General features: G+C 39.6%; 1 protein-coding gene across 6 annotated transcripts in view; it reads left to right on the top strand.

Moving 5' to 3' along the window:
* Positions 1–1180: 1180 nt before the first annotated feature.
* gphnb (gephyrin b) overlaps positions 1181–22016 on the top strand; it is a 92424-nt gene continuing 71588 nt past the window's right edge. For all 6 annotated transcript variants that reach the window (XM_052095594.1, XM_052095593.1, XM_052095591.1 and 3 more), the window contains exon 1: positions 1181–1277. In XM_052095594.1, coding sequence (XP_051951554.1) covers positions 1214–1277 — 64 coding nt within the window. In that variant the 5' untranslated portion in view covers positions 1181–1213. The remainder of the gene's footprint in view (positions 1278–22016) is intronic.

The raw sequence follows: 22016 nt of genomic DNA, 5'->3' as shown, positions 1-22016 counted from the left end.
AGAGCAGCAGAGCACGACTGGCGAATGGCGATCTCTTTCCCGCACACACATAAAGCACATGCGGGTGAGTGAGCAAGAGAAAGTACTTTGAAAGAGTGTGCGTGCTGCCGCTCTCAGCCAGAATAATCACATGTAAGGACATATGTGCGTGAAAACTGATGTGCAGTATCAAATACACAGAATGTATGATAGACATCCTAAATGTTTTGGACTATGGATAACACTTTAAAAAGTACAAAGTTCTAAGATAAAGAATCATTACCACATAACTTTATATCATATAATAACATAACATATGCAACAACATAAGATAACATAGCATACAATAGCATAAAATAATATAATATAAAAAACATAACACAGTCCCTAAAAAGCATTTTTGACACTTTTGACAAACATTTTGTTAGATAAGAAAATACATATAACATTTAATTATGTAATATTATAGAAAATTATATTGTATTAGAAATTAGATATTGTTTCTTAGCCTAAAAAAAAATATTTTTTATTTTTAAGATTTATGCATTTTAATTGTTAGACAAATTTGCATCAATCTGAATTGAGTCGGCTAATGTTTAAATGACATATATTATTATGAATTAAGGATAAATGTGAAGTAATTAACTTAAATACATAATGTTGAAATGGTATTTCATCTCATGTACTGTAAATCCTTCATATTTATGCTTCATTCACAATAATGTAGACTACATTATTTAAAGTTTTATTTATTTCGTTTTATTGAAATGTGCAAAACGTACAAATAGACTAATCTATTTTTGACTGTTTAAGAAACATTACATTCATACACAAACAATAGAAAATACAATACATTTAAAAAAAAGTAATATATATATATATATATATATATATATATATATATATATATATATATATATATATATAAAACACTATAAAACACTTTAAAATATTTTATTTTTTATTTATTAAGACTACATACGGAATACAATTAATCTTAATAATTTGTATTGCTCTACTATTTTTACACAACTTTGCCGTCCTGTGGTAATATTGCCGTTAATTCTATTAAGATCTAAATGCCACGACGTTGTTTTTTGCAGGTTCTCATGAGGATATCGTCACTCTGCTACTCTGGCCTGAGTGCTTCTCTCATCCCCTCCCCTCCAGAGTTCGATGCGCTCGGCTCTCGGCTCTGCCTGGAGTTGTGAGTGCGGCGGCAGCGGTGCTGAATATGGCGTCAGACGGGATGATTTTAACAAACCACGACCACCAAATCCGGGTCGGGATCCTGACAGGTAAAGAGCAGATTCTTTTCAAGCCATCGCTCTGTTTCTTTTAAGGACACGGAACCGCGTATTTTCTGCTGTTTGCCATTAGTGCCTTACCTCCCTAAGCAGCGCGCGCGTGTGTGCGTGTGTGTGCGTGTGTGTGCGTGTGTGCGTGTGTGTGTGTGTGTGTGTGTGTGTCATTTTTCTCTTTCAGCAGAGATGAGTTTACCTGCCCATTTGCATAAAAATATTGAAGCCTCTGTTTATGTGTGATTTATGTATGATTACATTTAATAGGATGATATAATTTTGTATGTTGAATTATTCATTTTGAGTGGTCAAACATTAAAAAATTCCTCGGTGTGCATGCCACGGCTTTTCATAAGCACCTATAATTCAATGGATCTTGTATTATTTGAGAAGCACCTGGCCATAGACAGCAGTGCTAAAGATGTGATTTATTGCTGGAATCTCTGGATGCAGTAGACTGATATTAGTGAGGATGGCTGTGAATCGTGGGCTGAATGCTGGTTTCCCTCAACGCATGACAGTCTTGTTAATGCAAACATGCATTCGCCGGTGATTTCTATCCGTTGGTCTTCAATAATGTCGAATTAAATATTCGATCACAGGCTTTTGTACAGTCTGCGATTAACTCCCTTCCTGTATCGAAATTCAAATGGCATTTTGAACGATGACATTTTGTGTGTTGAAATCTCCCGAATTGGCAGCACAATACATATGGGGGAGAGGGTGAAAAAACGTGATTTAAAAGGCCACGGATTTTCGTGTAATGTGATTGGTTATAACTCACTCATAGGTATACGCTGGTAAAGGTTGTAACGTGTTGAGATGGAGAGAGCGAAGAGTTCCATCCAGCACTGAGGGAAACCCCGCTTTACCTCCCCCTCCTCACTGCTGTAGAGCGGGGAAACCAGCAGCACCGCTGTCCGTGGTGCTGAAGTGCAGCGGCCGCTCGGGTGAGCGCTATCCAGGGTTCTGAAATAGAATGACCGCTGTCCGCGGTGCTGAAGTGCAGCGGCCGCTATCAGTGGCCCTGAAACACACCTCTCTCCATTGCGCTGTCCGTGGTGCTTAAACACAGCGACAGTCAGTGATTACTGGAGTATCTCCATGCATGTTCTGTTGCTATCCAGCGCCATGATCACCACAGAATTTGACAGGGACAACTTCCCCACAAAATTCAACCATTGACCAATATGGGTTTTCCAGTAGTTCATTCTTAAGTTATTACATTTGGTCCCCACCTTACATCAGTATATATTTATAACAGATTAATTCCCCCTAGAGTAACCTGATATAAAGTATCCTGCTCAGTGTCACAATGGATAAAACCTTGCATCTGTAAGCATTTGGGTTCAAACCTACAACATTTTGGTTAAAGGCAGATATTTAACCACTAGGCTTCAAAGCCCATTTATTGATTGTAAGCCTATGTATTGTCCTGCATTATGTATTACATTGTCATCTATCAGATGTGATAACAGCTTTGCTTTTATCAGTACACTTATTACAGGTTCAATCCCCTGGAGTAACCTTCAGTTAAGAATCCTTCTTAATGGCACAATGGATTGCATTTTAGGGGATTTGGACTGCCAGTTGTTTGGTTACCAGGTCAGATATTAAACCATTAGGCTACAACACCTGCATGGCCAACAGGCCAACTGGTGTATTGCCCTGCATTGTTCTCTACTGTTTGGTCATTAATCTGATGATTTTAATCACTACAATTATTACTGGGACAGTCCCCTTTGGAGTAACCCGAGGTTAAGTATGCTGCTCAATGGCACAATGCATCAAACCTTGCAGAGATCAAATCAATTAATTTTTTTGGTTACTAGCCCAGATAGGCCTACTTGTGAATTGGTCTGAATTTTTCTGTTCTACTTGGCCATTTATTAGGTTATTTCATCAGACTTTTTACTGGGAAAGTCCCTGTGGTGTAACCTGAGGTGAAGTATCATGCTCAATGGCACAATGGATCCATTAGCCTCAGCAGGGTTTGAACATACAATGTTTTGGTTACCAAGCCAGATATTCAATACTAAGGTACAATGTACCTATTAGTTGAGCTGCAGGGCAAACAGGACTACTGGGGTGTTGCCCTGCATTGTTCTGTACTACTGTCATTTTTCTGGCACTTTATCAGTACACTTACTACTGGGTCCGTCCCCCTGGAGTAACATGAGGTTAAAGTATCCTGCTCAGTGGCACAGGGGTGATAGTTCATGGCTTTGTCCTTGCAGGAATCAAGCCGGCAACCTTCCATTTACAAGCCCTGGGGCCTGTTGCAAAAACCAGAGATTACACCACCACTTTTAGGACTGAAACTGCAACCTGTTTATTAACAACCCAGATCCAATAGACTACCACCATGCCCTTAAGAACAAACACAGCAGATGACCCTTGTGGGGTTTGAACCTACAACCTTTTGGTTCTTGGGACATAGTATCACCACTACAGCAAACAGAGCTACTAGTGCATTAGCCTGAATTGTTTTGTCAAATACTTGCATTGCAATGCCGTTGTTAGTGTGGACATCTAGTCTCTCAAAACCACTAGTTGTTGTCGTCACACACTGTCAGTCAGGCAAACACAAGCAAGCAGACACAAACACAAACATGGTTGTCATGCTTGTCGCATGTCCGATTAGTTTTGTGACCCCTCTGCACAGGGATGACATTTGAACAGAGCGCTTGCCAATATTTGTCACTCAGATTTCTTTGGTCATTCTAACAAATGTCCCAGTCTTCTGTTTCATCTTATACTAGTATCCATTTATCTCAATATCTCATTCTCTTTTCTGAGAGTGGAATTTACAGTAGGAAATGAAGAGAGGAAGGTAAAAAGAAAGAGGAGAGAGACATCACGGTCTAAATGTGTCATCTGACCTTTTAGAAATCTCCCCTCCTTTCTCTTTCCTTGCAGTTGCCTTTACCTCTGTGCTGCATTGGGATTTTACGCTGTTGAAAAGTGATTTCCTCTAGTATCTAGACAGCAGCCACCAGACTCATAGGAGATCTCTAACTTCCAGGCCATTGAAGTGTCTATATTATCAGCAGTGTATAGATGTGATAAAAGTTCATTGAGTTTGTAGAGACCTTTGGCATTAGTCCATGTTGTAACTTCAGTCTGCTACTTATGACATTTGCCTGTGCTTTGACTAATCATCCCATGACAGAGGCCTCCTCCACATCTGTTCAATCTTCCCCAATGACAGCAGGGTCATGTGACCAGACCTGTCCCCTTCTCGGGGGTTGAGAGGAGCTTTGGTTGGCATAGCAACACTGTGGAGGTTTTAGGAACCTGACAAGCATACAACAACTCCACAATGTAGGTTGGGGTCATAGCTTGGCACTGGGACGTTATTCAGAGCTGTTGTTGGAACCGTTTAACGTCTTGTTAACTTGAATTGTGCTTATAGCATGATGGCAATAATAGTGAGGATAGGCTTTTGAGTAATACACGTTGTTCATAATGAAGTAAAAGATGAAGTGTGTAATTTTGTAACCCTCTACAGACACCAAATGGAATTACAAAAATATTTATTGTTTTCAATGTGGTTTACCATACACCCCCCACCATCCTCCAGTGGTCTGACAAACAGATATTCCCACCTTAAACTCATGGTTGAGCCAGTTTAGCTATATCTGGATGCTCAAATATACTATGTTTTTATACTTATAACTCTGCATATTCTTTTGGAATTGGATAGAGTATATTAATAGGAAAGGTCACCTGAAAATGAGAATTCTTAATTTTTACTTGTGCCGATCGACATAAGTGCTGAAAGTATTTTCATTTTGGGCTGAAACACATCATTTTTAAGGACTTGTCTTGTTAGCAATTTGGTATTGGTGCACACTGGCTACTGTACATTCAGCAAGGGAATTATCAATGGTTTGATTTGTTGCATTATGTGTAGTAGTACATGGAAAACTACTCTAAGGCCAATTGAAAATTGGCATGTCATTGGGTAAGGAATGTGACATGTTGCAATTAAGGCTCACATAATTAATGTATTAACCCTTAAGGGCTTTAGTCCCTCATTGTGTGTCTAAGGCCACATCCACTCTCAACACACCATTTTCGTTAAGTTCTCCTGGAGGAAAACACTGTTCCGGTGTGGATAAGAGGTGTAAACATTGCAAGATCAATGCAGATTCAAAGCGTATTAGTGTGGACGTGGCCGCAGATTCTTGTTCCAATAGCCTTTTGGGTTTTGGAATATTTAGCTACACACCCTTTACTCATTTCAGCACAGTTTTCTTCACATGGCTTCTGTTTTAGCGTCCTCACCTTGGCGAGGACTGACCTAAAAATAAAACTAATGTGACCTTGAGTAGGACTGCCATCTTGCTGTCATTTCTACAAAGTGAGTTACTTCTGAGGGGACCAAAGAAACTAGTTCAGCTCAGACAACATTTTATTTGATCAGCGGTCCCCATGGTAATTGTGTGACGTAATAGGTCATTTTACTGGGACTCATGTTGCTTGATATCTTCTTCACCTCCTTTCATTAGGGGTGTAGCTAAGGCAACCATTACTGTCCCTACTGCTTATCCACCTTCTCCTGAATGTGTTCCACGATTCATAACTGATGCCTGTTTGTGTTTTCTAGTCTCCGGTGTTTTCACTTGCATCAGTGTATAGTTTTAGCGGATAATTTGATGTTTAGTAAATTACATTTGTAAAGATAAAACAAACAGGTGGCTACAAAGTGCTGATACATTACAGTCTGTTGACAGTTCCTCACCCATTAAAGTTTCAGTAGTAGGTAGGGTATAAGTAGCGATTGCCCGAGGTTAGCTACTGCAAAGTTGAGCCTGAACTAATTTTTACTCCAACTAACACTTCTGTAAAGTGCAATGTTAGTTGTCCAATTGTTATCTGTTAAAGCACAACTAAAACACTCCGTGTGTGTACATTGACCAGGCAGTGATCAGAGAACATGAGTCAGTGTTATCGACACTGGAACGGAAACAAAACGGAAACTAGCTTTCTGTCTTTATGGCTTTATGTCTGCCATCTGTAAATGAATACATATTATTTTTACATTGTTGCTGTGCTTTTATGGACACATATCACCTTTCTTAGTGTAGCAGAGCTGTATTCTGTCTGAACTTGTGTCCTTTCAAAGCAAAAGCATTGAAATTCAGTTACTGATCTGAACTGCCAATGAGGAAACCTCTTTGCGGCAGACAGCACATCTCTCCTCTCTCTCTCTCTCTCTCTCTCTCTCTGTCTTGGATTGTCTTTCTCTCTTTTTCGCTCTAGCGGATCAGGATAGCACAGGATTGTGTGGGTGGCATTCCAATCTTACATGTGTATCAAAGAGACACGGATCGGCCACGTTTACACGCCGTGGCTAAATTTAGATGCCTGTCAAAGTCGTAAATAGGAATAAGTTAAAATCCCCATTGGTTATTTAGCATGACCAATTGAATTTAAGCAGACACATACACTCTTTCTGTGTGTTTTTAACCCTTTACCTTCCTCACAAGAATGCAGTAAACCGGGTTTGCGTAGCTAGAAGCGTTGGAGCGTGTACTTGTGTGGAGTGTGTTTTGGGCCTTAGGAACACAGACGGAAAGCATTGTCTGGTGTGCATGTGTGTGTACCAGCAATAGTAGTAGTAATCGCCAGTTAGGACAGGCAGTATTGTCAGTTTGCCTATTGAAACACAGTGAAAGGAAACAAAGACAGAGTCTCACCAAGACAAAACACAGCATTTTGCTTCAGTACTCCATTAAAGCACAAAGAGTGGCCCCCAAAGGTATTTGGACACTTAAAGTCACAATTAAAATATCTCAATGTTTCTGAATTAGATAACAAAATATAAAAGCAATTTTCATCTGTGCTCAAATGCTGCTCAAACTCAAAACTAACTTTGCTTTTGTAAACCATGTTTGCTCAGTGACTTTTAATTAACTGGTGTATTGGTGATTTTTTTTGTGGATTTTTGATATCAGTTCCTTTCTACAAATATCTACAAAATATACTTTTTATAAATATCATTATTGTTACACAAATTTGACCTGAACAAATTGTTTTCATAAAAATGTCAAAATATCTGTTTGTTTGGTTTGTTTTTTGTTTTTTACTTCACACATGGCTGCTTGTTGGTTACACCACCGGACTTTAATTTGGTAGACTTTCAAATATTTTGGTTATTTAAAATGTTAATATTTTTTTTTTCTTCAAATATAACTAATAATTTCAAAACAAAATTGTTTTACTTTTTTACTTTTTAATTTTGTAAATAAATAATAACACTATTGCACTACTCATGCCAAAATTTCTTTTTATTCAAGAATTCCAGCTTTTAATGAGACTTGAATAAAAAATGTTCACACTCATACATTTTCACACATTCTTAAACTTACATTGACTTACTACGAGAGAGACCTGTGTCATAGAGACCATAATATATTATAGAGACTTGACAGTGGACTCTTTTGACTTGGGCCAGTAAGCAACCACCTAACAATCTCACAGAACACCTTAGCAACCACCTAACAATCCCACAGAACACCTTAGCAACCACCTAACAATCACACAGAACCCCTGAGCAACGACCTAACAATCACACAGAACACCTGAGCAATCATCTAACAATCACACAGAACACCAAAGCAACCACCTAACAATCACACAGAACACCTGAGCAACCACCTAACAATCACACAGAACCCCTGAGCAACGACCTAACAATCACACAGAACACCTTAGCAATCATCTAACAATCACACAGAACACCTTAACAATCATCTAACAATCCCACAGAACACCTTAGCAACCACCTAACAATCACACAGAACACCTGAGCAACCACCTAACAATCACACAGAACACCTTAGCAATCATCTAACAATCACACAGAACACCTTAGCAATCATCTAACAATCACACAGAACACCTTAGCAACCACCTAACAATCACACAGAACACCTGAGCAACCACCTAACGAATCACACAAAACACCTTAGCAACCACCTAACAATCACACAAAACACCTTAGCATTCATCTAACAATCACACAGAACACTTTAGCAACCATCTAACGATCACACAGAACACCTTAGCAACCACCTAACGATCACACAGAACACCTTAGCAACCACCTAACGATCACGCAGAACACCTGAGCAATCATCTAACAATCACACAGAACATCTGAGCAACCACTTAACAATCACACAGAACACCTGAGCAACCACCTAACAATCACACAGAACACCTGAGCAACCACCTAACAATCACACAGAACACCTGAGCAACCACCTAACAATCACACAGAACACCTTAGCAACCACCTAACAATCACGCAGAACACCAGAGCAACCACCTAACAATCACGCAGAACACCTTAGCAACCACCTAACAATCACGCAGAACACCTGAGCAACCACCTAACAATCACACAGAACACCTTAGCAACCACCTAACAATCACGCAGAACACCTGAGCAATCATCTAACAATCACACAGAACACCTTAGAAATCATCTAACAATCACACGGAACACCTGAGCAATCATCTAACAATCACACGGAACACCTTAGCAATCATCTAACAATCACACGGAACACCTGAGCAACCACCTAACAATCACACGGAACACCTGAGCAACCACCTAACAATCACACGGAACACCTGAGCAACCACCTAACAATCACGCAGAACACCTTAGCAACCACCTAACAATCACGCAGAACACCTTAGCAACCACCTAACAATCACGCAGAACACCTGAGCAACCACCTAACAATCACGCAGAACACCTGAGCAATCATCTAACAATCACGCAGAACACCATACCAACCACCTAACAATCACGCAGAACACCTGAGCAACCACCTAACAATCACACAGAACACCTTAGCAACCACCTAACAATCACACAAAACACCTGAGCAACCACCTAACAATCACACAGAACACCTTAGCAATCATCTAACAATCACACAGAACACCTGAGCAACCACCTAACAATCACACAAAACACCTTAGCAATCATTTAACAATCACACAAAACACCTTAGCAATCATCTAACAATCACACAGAACACCTTAGCAATCATCTAACAATCACACAGAACACCTTAGCAATCATCTAACAATCACACAGAACACCTTAGCAACCATCTAACAATCACACAGAACACCTTAGCAATCATCTAACAATCACACAGAACACCTTAGCAACCATCTAACAATCACACAAAACACCTTAGCAATCATCTAACAATCACACAGAACACCTTAGCAATCATCTAACAATCACACAGAACACCTGAGCAATCATCTAACAATCACACAAAACACCTTAGCAACCACCTAACAATCACACAGAACACCTTAGCAACCATCTAAAAATCACACAGAACACATTAGCAATCATCTAACAATCACACAGAACACCTTAGCAACCACCTAACAATCACACAGAACACCTTAGCAATCATCTAACAATCACACAGAACACCTTAGCAATCATCTAACAATCACACAGAACACCTTAGCAACCTTGTATTAATCACACAGAACACCTTAGCAACCATCTAAAAATCACACAGAACACCTTAGCAACCATCTAACAATCACACAGAACACCTTAGCAATCATCTAACAATCACACAGACCACCTTAGCAACCACCTAACAATCACACAGAACACATTAGCAACCACCTAACTATCACACGGAACACCTTAGCAATCACCTAACTATCACACAGAACACATTAGCAACCACCTAGCAACAGCTTTGCCAGACTGTGCCACTCTATGTGAAAGTTGCTGCTCTAAAATCACATAATCATCAATCTCTACATACCAAATCACCAGACATACAGAAGTTAAATAAACAAACTATATGTTTTAATAGAGTAATTATTATTATTTGATTTCAGAAGTTTAAAGAACTGGGTTCTTCTATGAAAACAACATTGTTGAGGTGAATATTTTTAATTGATGTTGGGGTTATATATTATTTGAATATCATTTTAAATGTATTATTTTAAAAATGTTAAGTTATGTTGTAAGTTTGCACTGGACCCTGCTTGCGAGGCACTGCTGTAGAGTGTGTTGTTGTTGTTTACTTTAATGTGTGTGTGTGTGTGTGTGTGTGTGTGTGTGTGTGTGTGTGTGTGTGTGTGTGTGTGTGTGCGTGTGTTTTTGTGATTTACGAGGACAATTTTGTAAGTTACAAATTAGTAATTACAAGGGTATTATGCTATAAATGTGATTTATGAGGACATTTCTAGTGTCCCCATAATTCAAATCACTTAAAAATCATACTAAACAATGTTTTATTGAAAATGTAAAAATGCAGAAGGTTTTCTGTGAGGGTTAGGTTTAGGGGTTGTGTTAGGTTTAGAGGATAGAATCTATGGTTTGTACAGTATAAAAGTCATTATGTCTATGGAAAGTCCTCATAATGATAGGTAGACCAACATGTGTGTGTGTGTGTGTGTGAGAAGAGAGAGAGAGAGAGAGAGAGAGAGAGAGAGACAGACACAGAGTGAGTTCGGATGAGTCACGGCTTGCTTCAGTGCTGATCGTTGAGCGGTTCTCTTTAATTAACACAGTGGGGATTAATAAACTCATCAGTGACCGGTCCACTCACTTCACTATATAATCTCTCTCTCACACACACTTCTGGGGTTTAACTGTATCATTATTTGTATAGTGAGGTGTGGGTGTGTCCACTCCATAGTCCATGTCAGGTGTGATTTTATTTTTATTGTTTTATGTTTTTTTTTTTTTTTTTAATGTGATTTCATGTTATTTTAAGACATGGGAATGAGAAAGCCTGCTTTCATTCTTGAATTACTTGTCACATAGCTGACAGTTTTCCTACAAAGCAACTTTGATATTTCTTCTTGAGCTTGATGAGTTAATAGGGATTGTTCTAATAAAAGATGTCCAAATGTACTGGAAAACTGGGGGAATTTAAAGCAATATTCCAGGTTCAACACAAGTTAAACTCAGTCATTTTTACTCGTCCCTCCTTAAAGTATTATTATTGCAAAGTGGAAGCGTTTAGGAACCACAGCAACTCAGCCACGTAAAGTTACAGAGCGGGGTTGCCGAGTGCTGAGGCGTGAAAGTCGCCAACGCTCTGCTGACTCAATAACTACAGAGTTCCAGACCTCCTCTGGCATTAACATCAGCACACAAATGGTGTGCCGGGAGATCCATGGTCGAGCAGCTGGATGCAAGCCTTACATCACCAAGCACAATGCCAAGCGTCGGATGGAGTGGTGTAAGCACGCCGCCACTGGACTCTGGAGCAGTGGAAACATGTTCTGTGGAGTGATGAATCACGCTTCTCTATCTGGCGGTCTGATGGACGAGTCTGGGTTTGGCGAATGCCAGGAGAACGTTTCCTGCCTGACTGCATTGTGCCAACTGTAAAGTTTGGTGGAGGAGGGATAATGCTATGGGGTTGTTTTTCTGGGGTTGGCCTAGGCCCCTTAGTTCCACTGAAGGGAAACGTTAATGCCTCAGCTTACCAAGACATTTTGGAATATTCTGTGCTTCCAACTTTGTGGAAACAGTTTGGGGAAGACCCTTGTCTGTTCCAGCATGACTGTGCCCCAGTGCACAAAGCAAGGTCCATAAAGGCATGGTTGGATGAGTTTGATGTGGAATTACTTGACTGACCCGCACAGAGGCCTGACCTCGTCCCTATTGAACACCTTTAGGATGAACTAGAATGGAGATTGTGAGCCAGGCCCTCTCGTCCAACATCAGTGTCTGACCTCACAAATGCTCTTCTGGAAGAATGGGCAAAAATTCCTACAAACACACTCATATCTTGTAGAAAGCCCTCCCAGAAGAGTGGAAGCTGTTATAGCTGCAAAAGGGGGACTAACTTGATATTAATGCCTATGGATTTAGAATGGGATGTCATAAAAGCTCCTGTAGGTGTAATGTGTAGGTGTTTTTTCCCCCATCAAATTGTTTAATATGTTTCCAAAAGTGTTGGTTATTCATGTTTATAAGACGTTACAGACATAACATCAGAAATTAGCACAATTCAGAGTCAAAGTAGGGCTGGGCGTTATGTCTTAAAAAAATGTATCTCGATAATATTCAATTTATATAACTCTATAATTATGTATTTGCTCTAAAATGGCTCAAAAGTTGTTTTTATTTTAATCAGAGGAACCATCATTTCATCCAAACAACCACTGGAGCCATGTAGATTTTAAAGACATTAAATAAAAATTTAATAATTAGTGTTTCAATAAATTAAAAGTTAAGAATTTAAATCAATCATTTTCATTGATATGCATTTAAAATGATACATAGTAGCTTAATAAAAAGCATTATTTAAAATATCCTTCAAATGCTTCTACTAATACATTTTCATGATTAAACAAAGAGTGTAAATCTACTTCACTGACTTATTTTTAAAACCCCAGTTGAACACAATACTAAATTATTACTGTGACACACGTCAGGTTTATTTTTCTAATATAAATCTGATGTATCATCATTATTCTGATTATTAGATTTGCGTTATACAAAAGTAATATATTTATGTCCCGTTTACTTCACCGTCACTTGGGGACTTTTATTTTGACACTGAAAGCGCTGCGGCATTTACTTCCGCTTTACAAGGAGCTTTTATTGTTTATTTGACCGTTTACAATGTTCTGCATGTCCTGAAACGCTGCAATCGTCTCCTTTTCTGTTATTCTGTGCCGCGTTTGTAGATTTGTGTAATAATTTATACATTTTACTTATGTTTGCGCGAATGCTTGAACCTGCTTTACTTTTGATTTTTTGACCAACTTGACATTTTTGTTATTTTGATTAACTGTGCAGCCCTGAAGGATATTTATTATTATTGTTATACACTGATTCGCTCTTTACGAAACATATTGGCCAATTTAAAGCACTATAAAATCACGATATTGGTCGATATTATATCGTTAATATTCGATATATCGCCTAGCCCTAATTCAAAGTAATGTCCAGCATCATCCAATCACTGTCAACCATGTTCAAATAAAATGATACATTATAAATTGTGAATCTATGTACTGATTATCATCATCTCATGTGTGTCAAACATGTTGAGTGATCCAAGCATCATCTGCAGCCTGAAACTCAACTTTTACTAAGACGTTTGTATTGATTGCTTTTAGTTGCATAGAGAGCTGTAGGATGCTCCCTATTTAGTGCATTACTTAACCTCCAGTGTGCTGTCTGTCTACACTGGTCTCAGAACAGTTCAAAATGCCTCTGAAATCAATATTTTCCAGCTTTTAGATGAACACATTTATTCTCAGTGTGATAATGCACAAAGTATATGGAGTTTCCTTTGTGTCTTTATTATTCAATCAAACATACTGTGTTTGAGAGTAAAATTAATTATTTTGTAATTAAAAAAATAAAAGAGTGCAAAAAGTCTTCTAAATGCTCAAAAATAAAGAAGTTGATAACAAAATTATTTGCAGTGCGTGTAATCTTTGAAAACTTTTTTTTTTTTTGTGCACTTCAAAAACTTTTCATCACAAACCCACACATTTTGCTCTCTTTTCTGCTGTCTTTTTGCGGCTGTAAATATTTTGCTTACGAGTTGAAAAGTTTTGCTTAGCGCAGTAACGCTGTACCTCAGTGGGCGGTCTCTAACAACCAGATGAAAGGCCTTTTTCTATTGGTCACCCTCGATTGAAGTGACCGGTTGGCCACGCCCATTACAGTTTCCGCCGCTGCTGCTGCCATCATCGTCGCACTTCGGTCAAGCCAGCCGTGGTTTGAAAATACACGGTCAAGCCAGTCCAGTATGGGACGTCCCGTATAAGAACTGACCATTATTTTTTCTACTTAGAAATGAGGTATTAATGGGCCTCTGAAGTCGAATAATGTGACATTTCTCCAAAATGCTGCAGTAAAATGGTTTGATATGAAGTGAGTATACTGTATGGGACGTCCCGTATAAGAACTGACCATTAGTTTTTTTCTACTTATTAGAAATTAGGTCTTTATGGGCCTCAGAAGTCAAATAATGTGACATTTCTCCAAAATGCTACAGTAAAATGGTTTGATATGAGGTGTGTATACTGTATGGGACGTCCCCCACAAGAACTGACCATTATTTTTTTCTACTTATTAGAAATGAGGTATTAATGGGCCTCTGAAGTCAAATAATGTGACATTTCTCCAAAATGCTACAGTAAAATGGTTTGATATGAGGTGTGTATACTGTATGGGACGTCCCCTACAAGAACTGACCATTAGTTTTTTCTACTTATTAGAAATTTGGCCTTTAGAGATAGATAGATAGATAGATAGATAGATAGATAGATAGATAGATAGATAGAACAGAAATAGTTAGATAGATAGATAGATAGATAGATAGATAGATAGATAGATAGATAGATAGATAGATAGATAGATAGATAGATAGATAGATAGATAGAAATAAAGAAATAGATAGATAGATAGATAAAAAAGACAGAAAGAAAGAAAAAAGATAGATAGACAGACGGACGGATCGATCTGGGCAACTCAAGTGCTCTGAAAGCGCGTTCTTTCTGTGCTGTTACTGAAATTACCGTATTCATAGTAATAGGCGCACACACTTCTTTTTTTGACGGCTGGCTTGACCGTGTATTTTCAAACCACGGCTGGCTTGACCGCAGTGCGACACTGATGGCAGCAGCAGCAGCGGCAGGAAACTGTAATGGGCGTGGCAAACCGGTCACTTCAATCGAGGGTGACCAATAGAAAAAGGCCTTTCATCTGGTTGTTAGAGACCGCCCACTGAGGTACAGCGTTACGCGCAAGCAAAACTTTTCAACTCGCAAGCAAAATATTTACAGCGGCAAAAAAGACAGCAGAAAAGAGAGCAAAATGTGTGGGTTTGTGATGAAAAGTTTTTGAAGTGCACAAAAAAAAAAAAAGTTTTCAAAAGATTACACGCACTGCAAATAATTTTGTTATCAACTTCTTTATTTTTGAGCATTTAGAAGACTTTTTTGCACTCTTTTATTTTTTTTTTAATTACAAAATAATAAATTTTACTCTCAAACAAAGTATGTTTGATTGAATAATAAAGACACAAAGGAAACTCCATAAAAGTAAATATAGGAATGTATTTAATAATGTTAATGAATAGAACTGTATTGCACAGTGATATTAAAATAAAATATAACAAAACGTATATTAAAATGACCCACAGATGTGTTAAAGTTATTCAAAATAACTCACGTTTCGTAACTTGCGGTACCAATTTCCACATATGTGGACATCATGTTTATCAGCGCGCTGGCGTGCGAAAAATGATTTTTTAAAAGCGTCATTTTCAAATGAAACTAGAGATGCTACGCTTTACAACGAAACAGGTTTCAATGAAAAAACGTATAGAGATTTCATACCAGAGGCACTTTTGTTGACGTTGAGTCCGACGGAAATCAACGTCATGTTGTTCTCGGTGCACCAGAAATGTAACTCTTAAATGACAGTCTGGAGTCTTGTGAACAGTATTCAGTCAGTTTAAATCATTTAAATTATGTGTTGCGTATAGCGAAGCCAAAATACAACGTCCACATATATGGACGCGGGGTCGCACAAGGTTAACACTATTTTAGTGTGATCAAATCTCTTACTAACCTTTTCTGTGAAAAGTTATATCCAATTTTAAAACTTAGTTGTCTTGATGACGTAACACTGTAAACCCTAAAACAACCGTAAAACCATGATGTAAACAATGTTACAACTCAAATAATACACTCATTTTTACAGAACAATTAATATTAGTACTTTTATAAAAGTATAAGCTTCATATTTCTGCCTTTTAAACCCACTGAAAATGTACCCCATTCAGTTCCAGTGTAATGGTGCGTTCACATACAATAGGAAGCGAGCGTTTCGCGTAGTGTGGTTACATACAAAGTGAATGCGAAGGTGCGAATAGACGCCAATTCCCCCGGGCGACGCGAATGAAATTAATGACGTGACTCGAACGCACGAAATCGCTTCATTCGCGTAAATTTGCATGTTGAAAAGTCTCTCAGCATTGAGATTGTCCGGATGTCATTGACATACTGACGTATTACCAGAAGAAATCTGGAATAATGGATGAAAAAATGGTTGTAGTGGTGTGTGGGCACCCGGAATTGTATGACACAACGTCATACATGTACAGAGACCGGGCGAAAAAAAAGACATCGCTTGGAGGAAAGCGAGCGAGGACGTTGGACTACCTGGTAAGTTCTGAAAATATGCGCATCTACTTGATTCCAGCTATTGGTTGTACTTTACTATGAACCAAGTCGTAGAAGCCCCTCCCCCTGTGCTTTTCCGGAAGAGAAGGGGGAATACTTGCGGGTTCGCGTTAAGGTCCGTACACACTGCCAGCGACTTTGTCGCTGCAGGTCGCCAGTGGCTGGCGGTGAAGTCGCTAGTGGGTGTTCCCACTACTGGTTACCTAGTAACGTTTATAAATGACATTCACGGATGTCATTCCATTGCTGTTGACAGCGAATCTCTTTTCTTGCCACTAAAAACAAACATTTTGGAGGGAAAAGACTAAATTTTAATGGAATCAGTACATAAAATGCTTTATATCAAAGATGAATGAGAAACCAGGCGTGCTGTTTGCCATAGCGGCTGTTTATCTGCGGCGAAAATGCAAATGCCGGTCTGTCTGGGTCCATAAAATCCCCGCGATCTCAGATACACCTTTCCACGCAGTATTTTTCTTAAAAATGTCCTTGTACGTGGGAAGAGACATATCATAGAGCACTGGAAAACTGCATGAAAACTGTCAAGAATGATCCTTTCATCCATCTTTCCGTTACTGCAGGAGCTGAGAGAGAGAGAGAGAGAGAGAGAGAGAGAGAGAGAAGTATCACGTGAGCTCTCCCATCGTCTCTCCTATTGGCTGTCGCTTCCGTTAGTCGCTCCAAAGTTTAACTTTTCTCAACTTTGTCGCGTCGCTGGACACGCCCACATCTAGCGCCAACGGTCGCGACAGCTTGTGTCGCCGGAAGTCGCTGTGCTCGCATTGAAAATGAATGGTGTTGAGTCGCTGTCGCGCGATGTCGCTGGCAGTGTGTACGCACCTTTACTCGTGCAAACACGAGTTTAAACACACATTTATAATCCAGTGGTTAAACTCGCGCAAGCAATGCGAGGTGAAAATGTGAATGCACCATTAGTGCCTCACTGTAATTTAGATTTTTGCTTTTTATTTTAAGAAAAGGAGGGACCAGTCGAAATGATTGCACAAATTAATTTTTATTGAACCTGGAATATTAATTTGAATAAGAATTTATATAATTGTAATTATGTTTAACATATTATTATACTGTTTTCTATTGATTATAGAGCAAAAAGTGAGAAATAAATGCATTGGATGCAATCGATGCATTACTTTCAAAAATCTATTTTTTCTGATTTTCATCCCAGGACTTTCTTGTTTATGTTACTCTGACAGAAATGAGTTATTGTGTATTTGAAGTGGATGGTCAAACTTAGTTAGTGTCATCCATATGTCATGTGTGTGCTATGCACAGTATGCATACTGCATTCTCAATTTCTTTTTAAACATCGAAGACGTTTTAAATCCTTGTTGACTGACACGGGAAAAGGGTAAATGAGATTTAAGAGGCTTAGGACAATCCTCTCTGCCTAAATTTAACCCTCTTTCTCTGATGGCTTGTCGGTTCCTCACTAACGCTCACTCTAGTACACTATCTACTTCTCTACTCGGTGTAAAAGTGAGTGCTTATACTCGCTGGCTGTAAATAATGAAGCAAGGTGCTTTTCCGGGGGCACATGTGTGTGTAATGGACAGGGGTGAATAATTCAGCCCCGTCTACTCTCCGTCCTGTGTTTCGTTTCACCACCACATTTATTAGAAAAGACACTCAGATCATGGAAACACACCATGAAATATTAATGTCAATCTCTGGCTCGACACAGCAGGTCCAGCTCGCATGCCCTGGGGAGTTGTTGCCCTTGGGGGCCGACCTGAGGTTGGAGCTTTCAGGACGCCGCTGTTGATGCGGATGGACAAAGACGGAGAAACTGAACGTGGATCTGCTGAGACGGGCAGATACGGTCTGCACTTATATAGCCCCTTTTTAATCTTACCGGTATTCAAAGCGCTTTACACTGTGACCCAATCACCCATTCACACACCAATGGCGGCAGAGCTGCTATGTAAGGCACGAGCCTGCCATTGGGAGCAACTTGGGGTTCAGTGTCTTGCCCAAGGACACTTCAGCATGTGGAGTCATGTGTGCCGGGAATCGAACCACCAACCCTGCGGTTGGTGGTTCGACCCGCTCTACCACCTGAGCCACAGGATATTTAAAGGAATAGTTCACCGAAAAATTACAATTCATGTTCACCTTCCAAACTCATTAACTTTCTTCTGTGGAACACAAAAAGAGATGGCTTGAAGAATGTTAATTGAGTTATTGATGACAGAATTTACATTTTTGGGTGAACCGTCTCTTTAAAAGGAGGCAGGATGAAAGTAGAGAAAAAAATAGATGAAACATTAGAGAGAGAGAAAAAAAGGATGAGAGAGAGAGAAATTGGAAGCAGAGGATCTGCAGTGTTGTAGTTGTAAGACCGGGAAGCTTTACTGTAATTGCTGATGCCGTCCAGAGAATTGAATGCAATGAAGGCAGCTGCTTACAGCCCGATTCATCAGGACAGCTGTGCCCAGAGCAGAGAGAGAGAGCGAGAGAGGCAAAGAGAGAAAGAGAGAGGTGTCTTGGGAAATAAGCAGATTCCAAAATCAGAGAGAAAGACAGACATACTGAGGCAGACAGACAGAGTTTGAGTGGAAGTGAGAGAAAGAGAGAGAGAGACCGGGTTAACAGGAGTCTCTCTATCGGGGGAAATGAGTGCAGTGTTTGAAATCACAGATCGCATAAACGAGCAGCTTATACTGCAGCACTGAGAGGAGATGGGTCTTTCCTTACTGCAGTCTGCTCTAATGCAGCCTCTGCATACTATACTATAAAATGGTAAATGGTCTGCACTTATATAGCGACTTTTTTATCCTTAGAGGTTACCAAAGCGCTTTACACTGTGTCCCAATTACCCATTCATACACCAGCAAGGCGCTAGCCTGCCATTGGGAGCAACTTGGGGTTCAGTGTCTTGCCCAAGGACACTTCGGCATGTGGAGACATGTGGGCCGGGAATTTAACCACCAACCCTGTGATTAGTGGCTGAACCGCTCCACCACCTGAACCAATGCCGCCCCCCCAACCTATAGAGTACTATACTATACTTAAATTGCAATATATGTAGTTATATTACAGTTCTTGGACCCCATAAGTCAAACATGCAAAGTCAAAGGGCATATCCGGGCAATTTTGGTATTTCCGTATAACTATACGCCAAGTCCAGGTGCAAGTGGGTTTGGTGAAATGGTACGTGCAAGGCGCTAATGGGCTGGGTCAAGTGCAATGTAATTCTGAGGTTCTTCTCCAACACTGTCTGCATCCTGTTATACAGTCCACTTCCGTTCAAGCTCCAGTGATATAAACAAAGACAGCACATGGTAGTTGGTAGTGTAAATGGACTGTATGCATTGAATTAGAAGAATAGAAATATGGACTTGTGTTCAGGCATATTTCTATGACAGTGACATGCTCTTTTTATAGGCATGGAAAATGTGATTCTCAAAAGGATTTGGATTTATGCTCCAGTAAATTATAGAGAATGTAAGTATTATTAATACTTTTCATCTACTGACACACAAATCATGGCTAGTATTAACAGTGAATGTGTCGGAACGCGCTTCACTTCTACCGGTCGATTTAGATTTCTAAAAATGCAATTAATTTATTGAAACACAACAATCATACCAAATCCAAACATTTTACTCTCTCCAACTTCTTCCACTGGCCCCTTTTACAGTGACTTAAAAATCACTCCATGACAACAGGTGGAAAAATACCAATACAAATTAGATCATAAATAAATTTTCATAAATTTTTGTTTCATAAAAATCACTTGTCTGGGACATCTTTTGATGTTCCACATTATCTTCAGAGTTTGAACATTAACTTTATGACCACCTGCTGGGGAAATCTCCAAACTGCAAATGCAGGAACTGAATTTAGACTTTGTCCTGAAAACAGACGTGGTCTGAAACGTCTTCGCGCAATGACCTATTTCTCAGGAAAATAGCAGGTATTGCTTTGCGCCACTTCATTTATATACAACACTCCCACACACACCCACTAATCATGGGACCTACGAACATGATTCAAATTGTAATAGCAAATTTTAATGGCTATATTATACTTTACTGTGCTATTTTATTCTACACTATACCAGGCCTGGCCTTACGAAGGGGCTAGCTCGTTATGGCTCTGGCCCACCCAATGAAAAGCCTGGCCCACGCCAACTAACAACCAATCACAGGAACATACAAGGAACTGACAATAAGCAAGTGAAACTAGAGGGTATATATACAAACAGATGATTGATGAGGGAACAGGTGAGGAAGATGGGGAACAGATGGCTGTGCTGAGGGCAGTACAACATGGGAATTGTATTATGGAGCAAACTAACAAGAGAAGACAATAACCATGTCAAAATAAGAGTCCTTATGGACAGAAAGGTGACAAACTGTTACAACTAAACACTACTGTTCTAAACTATAATATACTTACTATGCTGTACAATACTTTACTGTAATATTTTATACTTTACATAACTCAATAATAAACAACAATAATGTATATAGAATATTTAGAAGTAACCTTTTTACACATGTATTTTTTTCTTGTAAAATTATTGCTCCACCATAACAGTTGTTGGCCTTAAAATATATACTCATATATGTAAGCGCAGCGTAGTTCTAGCGGGAAGACTAGCAGCTGTACATCGTCGCACCACTAGCGGGGTTACTCCCAGCCAATCACATGTAAGCCGTTGCTTTATAAGTCTGCTCACAATCTGTCACATTGCTGTTTCAGTGTGCGAACACGGCAACCTCCACCACCCCACCACCACCAGTTGAGTCCCATCCTGCACGAGGGTAGGCTCCTCGCCCCTGCCTCCTTTCTCCGGCAGGATATGACGGTTCCGAGTACAACTTAGACCGCCAGATGGGGCGTACGCCAAAGATAGACGTTACCTTTCTGTTTTATATCCATCAAATAAATGTCATCTTAAAATTTCACTCAAGTCTGCGAGTTTTCCTGGTAGAAATTAAATTATGCATCAGATACGAATACTATCTAGAGGATCATTTACTCGAAGAAATATGAGGCCTTACTGTTGCCTTGCACACACACGCATGCACGCACAGTGTGTGTGTGTGTGTGTGTGTGTGTGTGTGTGTGTGTGTGTGTGTGTGTGTATGTGTGTGTGATTAATAAGAGTGTTTTTGGGTGTGTATTTGATAGCTGCTGCGATCCCAGTGCGAACCCCATTGCCGCTGCTCTCAGAATGAACAAGGTTGCTAAGATACGCCGGGCTTATATTAGATTATCTTATCTGCTGTTACTATATTTTCCACAGCACCGTGAAACCTTTATTAATTTGGAAATTTACCCAGCTGTAGAATTAAGAAGCTGATATGTGTACAACTGCATGGTCTCTCTCTCTCTCTCTCTCTCTATACTGGACTGGTGCAGCATCCAGCTCTCTCTCCCCCAGGTTTAATGTCCGCCCCTCCTTTTTTACAAAGGCTGCCTTGATAAACAGCAGTAAGCTGCTGTAATCTACATCCCTTGGGCCTCTGG

This window comes from Xyrauchen texanus, chromosome 28 (genome assembly GCF_025860055.1).
Source record: "Xyrauchen texanus isolate HMW12.3.18 chromosome 28, RBS_HiC_50CHRs, whole genome shotgun sequence".
Taxonomy (NCBI): domain Eukaryota; kingdom Metazoa; phylum Chordata; class Actinopteri; order Cypriniformes; family Catostomidae; genus Xyrauchen; species Xyrauchen texanus.
Note: the sequence above shows the minus strand (reverse complement) of the source record. Positions and strands in the feature narration are given on the sequence as shown.